This window comes from Acipenser ruthenus, chromosome 20 (genome assembly GCF_902713425.1).
Source record: "Acipenser ruthenus chromosome 20, fAciRut3.2 maternal haplotype, whole genome shotgun sequence".
Taxonomy (NCBI): domain Eukaryota; kingdom Metazoa; phylum Chordata; class Actinopteri; order Acipenseriformes; family Acipenseridae; genus Acipenser; species Acipenser ruthenus.
The window spans coordinates 5,458,496-5,467,848 of NC_081208.1; the positions used below are offsets into that span (position 1 = coordinate 5,458,496).

General features: G+C 38.8%; 1 protein-coding gene across 1 annotated transcript; it reads right to left on the reverse strand.

Annotated features, from left to right (window-relative positions):
* Positions 1-1,543: 1,543 nt before the first annotated feature.
* LOC117425388 (sulfotransferase 1 family member D1-like) lies at positions 1,544-7,767 on the reverse strand. The gene is made up of 8 exons (XM_034042282.3): positions 7,612-7,767; positions 5,772-5,951; positions 5,548-5,676; positions 4,951-5,048; positions 3,920-4,046; positions 3,427-3,521; positions 2,825-3,005; positions 1,544-2,031 (listed from the first exon to the last, which is right to left on the reverse strand). Exons 2-8 carry the CDS (start codon positions 5,923-5,925, stop codon positions 1,919-1,921), a joined length of 897 nt encoding a protein of 298 aa, XP_033898173.3. The 5' UTR covers positions 5,926-5,951; positions 7,612-7,767; the 3' UTR covers positions 1,544-1,918.
* Positions 7,768-9,353: the final 1,586 nt, after the last annotated feature.

Genomic DNA, 9,353 nt, shown 5'->3' on the forward strand with positions numbered 1-9,353 from the left:
ATGCATGGACCAGTGAGGGCCCCACTCTGTGTAATGAAATTTGATTTGAAACAGAAAATAAATAAATATCATGACAAAGATGAAGATAAAACACCTATATTCTGCTCATTAGGTATTTTTTCAGTAAAAATAAAATAAAGACGGTTAAGAAAATATCTTAAACGTTTTCTTCACATTCTCTTTGAAAAAAAAAAAAAAGATTATCTTTAGCTACTGTACACGCTAAATACATAATTGAATATATAAATCTGCATTACAGATTTTTTAAAATTATTATTATTTTCACGAACACTGATGCGCAGATTCTCTGTACCCGCCTTTTCCTGGCCACTCCACCAATCATAATAGACAACCGTTATGATTGACATCTTAATGATTTGACTGGGAGAGTTCGTTACTGTTGTAAGGGCAGCTGAGAGATTGACAGGTAACTAATTTGTCTAGTGATAAATAATTATTTCAGTTATAAGATTCTTAATTTGTTTTCTTTTGGTACTTTGTTTATTTTCTGTGAGTCTTGGAAATTCATAATTGTTTGGGTCCGTAGTTCAAAGATTGAATGTTTCGCCAATTTAAATACGAAAAAAAAAAAAAAAACAGTAAAAAAAAGTTCAAATTATTGTGTAGTGTGTATTGTATGTAAAATGTTGTGAAATATTGTTAAGAGTTTACTATTTCCTATTTCCAAAAATAAATAAATAAATAAAAATACAAAAAAAAAAATGGCGGGAACTGGGGTATGCTGTTAAAACACTGCAAAAAAAAAAAACCGCTAAAAAAAGAGGGTAAATTAAGTTGAAATGATTAGTGTATGTTGTGAAAATATGTATTGTTTGACACCGCTTACAATGCTTCTGTGGTACTTTCAGTGTGTGGTCAATTATCCAACCCCCCTCCATCATCAGCCTGGTCGATGTCAGTCCTGTTTTGCTATCGGACTTCTATAACTGAGTTTGACGATGTCAACAGCAGCTGAAGTCAATGCAACTCACAGTAAGGAGTAGTGACAAGCAGGTTTGAAGTGTGGAGATACTGATAAAACTACAGTACCTGTGGTAAACACAGTGCACAGTAACTTAAGCAAATGTTTCAACTCATTACGTTATATTGTATTATTTTTTATCTTTTTTAACTTTTATAACTATTTCTGTCCCTTTTTACAAATACAGTAGCGTGTTTCAGGTGCCACCTAGTGGACATGACCACATACTGCAGGAGCTATTTCAGTTCATTTTATCAGAGCAGTGATTCAGTGGGTTAAAGTGTACAAGGGGTAATTGGTTTTGCACACGTCAGTAAATACAGAGTACAAGCTATCCATTGGATTTGTTTATAGTTAACGTTTATTTTAAAATATTTCAAGAATGGACACTTCTGCCACCTCTCTCAGTGACTGTTCAAGCGTTTTGTCAAATACAATCAGCGCCTGGCTGCCTTACAACCTATTCACACTGATATGACGGGTGTTTCTTAATTTCTGTGTTTATCGATAGATAGATAAATAGATAGAAAGATAGATATTGATGGGATAAAAACACAATGCCAAGGTCTGCCAATACTTTATTTATGGGTAGCCTAGCCTAAGCTGAATAGTAATACAATAAAAACATACAAAAGATAGTTATTACTGCAAATATCTGATTAATAAATATAACGTTATTATTACCTCCCATACACCCATCTTAGATTACATTTGATCTGTCAATTTCAGCATGCTTCTGAAAATCAGGGAAGTGGATGGGAGTTTAGAGTGGAGTTTGTGGAATGTCCCTATGGTTTTTTCAGTGGGGTACACAGTGGTCTCTCAGATCAGAGTTGAAGTGCTGGAGTTTGTGGATGGTCCCTAAGGTTTTTTCAGCGGGGTTCACAGTGGTCTCTCAGATCAGAGTTTGAAGTGGTAGAGTTTGTGGACGGTCCCTCAGAGTTGGGTTCGGAATGGAATGGAGGTTCCAGACATCATTTTCTCATAGTGCTCGTCGAAGAGCCTGCTCTCTTCAGGGCTAAAGTGGTTCAGCCAGTCCCCCACTTCCCCTAAAACAAGAAGACAAGCAAACCCAACAGCTCATCTCGGTGCATCATGAACGCTGCTGTCTAAATGGAGAGCATTGTTTAACAACATATGACCTAACTAGTAAAGTTCTTTATATACAGTAGAGTGCAAATTCATTAGAACACCTCAAGATTTGTCATTTATATCCTTTATATACCTACCTGCATGAAAACCTCTGGGTGCGACAATTTCAATTTTCGGTCAGTAATCCGTGATATAGAAACAAGAGGCACTCGTGTGAAAATGTTAGACCACTTTGTGCTTTAATTCGACAGCTTAAACTTCTAAAAAGTCTCATGCATTTGACCATTTGTGACTGTGTTCCTTTTCTCTTTCTATTTTAAATTCATTGGATGTGTGGCCTATTAAAGCCGTCAATTAAATTAGACAATCACTAATTTGCCTATTTTGACAGTTTTCCAAGTTTTTCAATTCCAGTGGTTTGGTTTCATATGTACAACAAATCAAAGCAATGGGGTGTTCTAATACATGTGCACACTGCTGTAAGTCTTTATATAAAACAAAAGCATTTCATGAATACCAAACTGGAATTAAAAACTATGTATTGCAAGTATGATCCATAGAGAGTTACATCCCAAACGTTTATTGTTTCACAGTCCTCAATCTACACCACTCTTGGGCTACCTTACCAAAGATAACATCATAATAAGTTGGTTCAGATCCAGATAACAGGTGACTTTTAATTTGGAGGTAAAAACCCCCCAAAACAATTGACCTTTGGAACCTGCTGTTTTACTGTCTCACTGCCAGTACCTTTCCTCATGAATGTGGAGACTGAGCGGTCGAACACGCTGTCTGGGATGGTGGAGTAATTTGCCATTGGGTTCTCTTTCATCGTCGAAAAGGAAGTGAGCTCAATGATCCGGTCAATGATGTCATCAGGCAGCGGGTGCTCCAGAAAGCGCATCACACGGATGACCTCGTCCCGAGGGTTCTGAGAGAGAGAGAGAGAGAGAGGGGGGGGAGGAGGGATGAAACACAATTGAAAGGCTGCAGGCTGGGTTTTCAACTTTCCCTTGTTAAGCTTTTAAAAATCCCAGTTTAAGAGGCATGTAATATAATACATTTTATCTGAGAGGAAATTGAAAATATGAAACAACAACAGTAACAGTAATTCCAGAGAGTGGGTTGATAGCATATTTGTTACCTAAATGTAGTCATGTCTAATTATTACAGCACAGGTCAGCATAGCACTGAGTGAACTTAAAAGGACCTCATCTTTTCTATATGAGAATACACTAGACCACTCCCACCAATGTGTAATGCGATGGCAATTCTGCAAGGACCCTTGAAAGTGTAATGAACAGTCCTTAAGAACTGGGCAGACACAAACAACAGTCTCACTCCCTCCCTACCTCCTTCATGTCCTCGTATAGCAGGTAGAGAATCCTCTTCGTCTCTTTCTCCCTCCAGTAACCCTTCACGTGGTCGTACCAGTAGCCACAGCACACTGGAACAACATTGGTTTTACAAAGCATCGTCATAAAGCTTTGTAAATAAGACCCATAGATTTAAGGAGAGCTAACCAAGGCTTGCAAATCCATTGTGTAACCTTATATTAGCACCAGCACCATTATCACCGGGCCCCCTTTTTCCTGAGCTGACGGGCTTCACAGTTTTTGCTTGATTTCTTACTTCAATACAGAGATCTGCAGATACTACTTTAGATTCAATGATGTAGATTAAACTGCTTCCCATCACCTTATCATTTCCCCTGCTGTCAGGAAAAGATTGTCAATTGCAGAGAATACACATTTATTGGCGCCCCTTGCAGAGAATATGCGTTTATTGACGCCCCCTGCAGAGAATGTGTGTTTATTGACGCCCCCTCAGAGAGTGTGCACTCACGCTGTCCATGCATGAACTTGTGAAGGTACTGGTCCCAGGGCCCGGGGTCAGGCTGGATGCGGTTCATTCGGTCGAAGTAGAAGTACGACACCACGCTGTCCTTCGCATTGCGGGCCATGTAGATCACCTGCAACACAAGGGGGTGGCTGATTTGCATTGGCAGCCAGTGAAATTGTATTATTAACCTATAAGGCTATAAAGGGCTTAGCTCCCACTTGTTTGGCTGAGCTGCTTACTCCATACACTCCATCACACCTTGAGAACCCAGGATGGAGGATTGCAGCAAGTTAGTAGAGCAAGACTTCATACAGGGCATTAGAAACCTATGCACCTAATGGAACCCACAGGCAAAATCAAGAAGGGACTCTGAATCACGTTTGAAATCTATAAAGTGGCATTTTTTAATTAATAGCTATGTAGTTTATGTGATACTATTGGTTTTATTCATTATAAACTTAGTTTTAATAGCATTGTTGTTTTATTTTAATCTTGGTATTTTAATACTGACTGTAGTTTTATTTTGTATTAACATTTCTGTACTGTATTACTAAGTTTATACTTTTTTGGGGGATAATACTTTTTATTGAATGGTATTTTAATCTTGTATTTTTGTATGTTTTATGGTTGTGCTTAATTTCTGTTAAGCACCTTGAGATGTGTGCATGGAAGGTGCTATATAAAAAAGTAGTAGTACTATTGTAAGAATGCATTCTCTTGTGTGTCTGCATTCTGTACTTTTGAGAAGTCTGTGAAACAAAGATAATGCCCCAAAGTGCTGAGACTTTAACCCTTGTATATGGCTGGGGTGCAAGTTGGGTGTATTATTGATTTATGAATCTTTTTTTCAGTACAGTACTTTGACCTTTGAAACAGACAAGGTGTAACAGTTTCCATGTTGTTGCACTGGTAGTGGATTCTTGTTTTTGGAATCCATTGGGAATACAAACCCAAAAGTAATCTCTCTAGAATGCTCTTTGAATGTAAAGGAGTGGCACAGTGAGTTGGGTGAGGTCTCTCTCGGCTCCCCTTACCTTGCAATTGTTGTCCCAGAAGGACTGGGGGACCAGCTGAATGGGCAGGTGGGTCTTGATGACGCGAGGTGAGGGCATCTTGTCCAGCTGACTGACACCTGAAGAATGAGTGAAGACAGAAAGAGAACGAGAGTTATAGGTAGGGCCGGACTCAATTCCTGTTTTTCAATTCCAATTCCTTTTTAAAATCAATTCCCAATTCTAATTCCCATTCCCTTTTAATCAGTTCCATCACTGATCAAAATTGCAATCAGCAGCATTCTGTTAATGAGCTTCTCACAGTGGTGACAAATTACTTTGAAGTTGCTGTTAGTCAATTAAATTGACTTCAAATGAAAGCAGTTGAACAATCCCAACAATTACGATGTCTCTAAAATATCTATTCCCAATTCCAATTCCTTCGAAGGAATGGGAAATGGAATTGGAATTGGACAAACAGGAATAGACCCCCACCCTGGTTCTAGGTTATACAGCTTCTCTCTGAGATGCTTGTGTGGCTTGTACTTGTTGGAGGTTTCAGTCTGAAAAGAACTGTGAAGCTGCCCTCCCCAGGCATCGAAACGATTGTTGAGGAAGGGGAAGGAGGCGAGTACTGACCAGACTCTAAGGGGGGGACAGGGAACATCTCCAGGAAGGGCATGCGCTTGTGTGTCGGTGCTCGACGGCATTTCTCTGCGTCTCCGTCGTTCAGGATCAGATCAACAATCTCCTGAGTCCAGGTGGTGCCTGTGCAGATAGAGCGGGTTACACTGATGAGCACATGACACATTGCTTCCTAGTCCCCTCCTGCCCTCTCTCCACCCTCATTCCCCTCCTCTCACCTGCTTTGGGGTATGTGGCTATCAGCAGGTCATCTGGCTGTGCTCTGAAGTTTTCCACTAACTCCCAGTTTTGTACGGTGGGCTCCAGCAGAGGCACCCCCTTTATCTGGCCGAAGGAGCACCTAGAACCCTCCCAGCTCTTCACATTCTCCATCTCACCCTGCGTTCCCAGAACAGCACCTGACAGGAAAGGGAGGCGGAGAAAAAGAGAGCTTTCATTCAAGAACCTCCAAGGATATTGAGGGTTAGTTAAATGTACACTTATAAAAGCTTTGGTTCTCCAGTCCCAAACAGCTCAGAGTACTCAAGAGAGATAATATTTTGCTTGGGGTTTGTAAAAGTACCAGTTGTTGTTTCTTTCAAAAGATGTGTTTGGTCCTAAACTAAACAAAGATATCTGCTGTTCTCCCAAACAAGCTTTATTCCTTGGACATGTAAACACTGTCCCGGGATGGCTTTCCATGTTGTTCAGTTCTAGGTGTAAAACATTAACAGTTTTATCTAGTTTGTTACTCAACTAAATAACCTTTGCACTACAGCAAAAATAAAACTACCTGCATAATGCTTTACTAGATCTACAGGGTAAAGGTCAAATCTTCACGATATTTAGACTGGTTTTTGTCCTCACAGGTAAACCATGAAGCCAAATTTGATTTTGAATCGCATAAATCACGTTTGCGTCACCACACAGCGACCCCTGCTGGTCAGGCTGAACTCTAGCTTGGAAACAGCCAGTGCTTAGGTCCGCCGGGTGAAAGGAGGGAGTGAAGGACACCAGTCGATCTTCAGCGGTAAGGTATAGTTCAAACTGGGTGTTTTACTGCCAGGTATATAGACTGTGTAGTCTTACATAATAAAGGGAGTGGTTCTGAGAAATGGTCAGTAACTAGAGCCCCGTGTTTTTCATAAATACGAAATGTAACCTATAAAACGAAATGCAAAGATAAAAATAAATAACACAAATTTCAGATTACAGACATTCTTGTGCAAAGTACAAGTAGTAATGTGTAAAAATGTGCCCCTCAACTATTAGCTGTATTTCTTCTTTTTGGTGTGATCTGTGAATAAAATATGTTGAACTCGACCATTCTATTCATGTTGAGGTCTGATAAACCCCAACGCATGACTATATATATTGACAAAATATTAACCTTTAACAAAGGAAAACACCTGCAGTTTCATGTATTTCAGTGCAATGTAGTTTTTTCATTTTATTAAAGAAATAAGCTTTTTTTGAAAAAAACATTTTAATTAGATTTCTGTTTCTTAAAAAAAAATCAAAAAATAACTTTAATTCATGTACTAAGGGTTACTCTTCAATGAATTCACAATCCAGTTCTGTTGTACATTGTTATGGTAAACTGAGCAGGATCTAGAAACTGGGCTTCCATCTGTAAGAGCAGAACATCCCAAAAACTGTTATGCGGTTCCGTCCCAAAAACTAGGCCTGTGTCATACCTCTATTACCTCAAGAAACCAACCCCCCTTCATACAATAAACACTCATCAGTTCTGAAGATTATAATGCTGCGTTCCTGTCTGTAGCTGTTTTTTTTAATGTGTAGTCTAACCTGCATGATATATTGCAGTAACATGTACAGTATAAGGCAAAACAACACCAGGAAATTCTCCAAATGCATTCACATTTAGAACAAGAAGTAGCGGCCGTGAAATTAGAAACCGATACAAAACACTTCACGAGATCGGCTTTAAACTAATGGAAAAGTAACAAAAGAGAGAGATTTCATTCCAATCAGTGATATTGTACATATTAACGGATGCCAGCTTGTCTACCAGCCAAATTAAAATCTTCACTCGGTGAAACCCAACGCTCTACTTACTGCAAGTTTCCCAGCCAACAGTACAGCCTACTTGGTATTGAGTCTTTCAGCCAGTGTATGATTCTTTGGCGATGTGCGCTTATTTCTAAGCAAACTGAAGGGTCTTCTATTCACGACTTTTAGGGAGCGTCTAGATTTTACCAACCTTTTGCACAAGTGTTCAAAGTCTGAACAGTAGGTTATGTAATATACAGAATCCCGCCTCCTAGACTTCGGTAGTCTGACAAATTGCATCAGTAACCGCAGCAGTATATTTAACTTTTGCAGTAAGATTGAAGCATTCCTCACTTTAAACCTTACTGTGATCACTCAGCTCCTGTCCAGCTGCGCTCCCTCTATCCTCCTTATCTTCACCCCGTGTTTGTGTAAAGGTAGTTGTAAGGCGTTTTCTATACACTCTCATGTATAAACTGAGATTGATAACACTCCATATTTTACATGTATTGAAAGTACTTCGAGGTTCCACCAGATGGCGCTGTTGCGTAACTAAAGCAATAGATCCGTTTATTGCACCGAAGTAGAAAAGCACATGAGCAATTCAGGCATTTTAAAATGCCTTCCAATGTACCAATGGAAAGAGACCTCGACAGGACTGTCCCATTTGAAGTGCGCCGTCTACAAAGAATAAGATCAAAGGCACATTACAAGATTACATTGCCTTTTTATCTCTTGTCATGTGGAGTCCAATTTTAATGTAATAAAGTTGAGAGAACAAGACTAGTTTTGAAATGCAGAGAAATCAACTGAACCTTGTGATGTGTTTAAAGGAACGAATATCCAATTATAGTATTAAACGAGCAATGGAGAAGGTTGAATTATTTTTAATGTTTTGATTTTTTTTATAGTATTGTATGTTCATGTATTTTATTGAATTATACAAAATAAAATATAAAGCATAAAAACTCAGTAGCACTTTAGACTAGCATACATATACATGTAATAACTGTGTGACTATGAACACGTCCTGCTCTCAGAACCCCTGGGGGAATAAGGGTGTAATTACATGGAAATTGCCTGTGCCATAATGTTACTTTGTATTTACTTCAGGTCTCAAAATGTTCACAAAACCATTAATCGAAAGCGCTACCAAAAACACTTGAAGATTTGAAATGTTAGGGAATGGGGGATAGAGAATAGCTGATGGTGTTCAGTTTGTTTCCTCTAGTTATCTTAATGAGGAATCCCTGATATGGTCTTCCATAACTGGGGAGGTATCTGGCATTAGACACTAAAGGCAAGCATATACAGTACTTGATTAATTCTTTAGTGGTTTTTTTTATTGTTTTATTTTTAGCATACTTCTGAATACTTAGTTATGCTACTTTAAGCCTTCAATTACATTGCAATTCTGTCATCTGACCTTTATCCCTGCAAAAGAAAAACAAGATGTGAACTGTGATTTCATAATTGTGGGAAACTTGTGATCAACAGAACTTGTAGTGATGCAAGCATACAGAACAAATGACTCCTGAAGACTTGGCATTGGGGTGGGCAGATTTATCCTCTTTAATGGAAACATGGGAATTCTTTAACAATACAATAGTTGATCACCAGGTGGTGCTATACGCTATGTAGAAATCCTAAAAATTAAAAGAGGAAGGTTTTAGCCATAATATTCAGAATTGTTATTTTGTTTTGCCCAACCCTACACAGAAGGCACCCAAACATTTCTTTAAAACAGTCACAGAGGCAATATATAGAAATAAAGACTTTTGAGGTCAAGATTTACTAGAGACAAAATA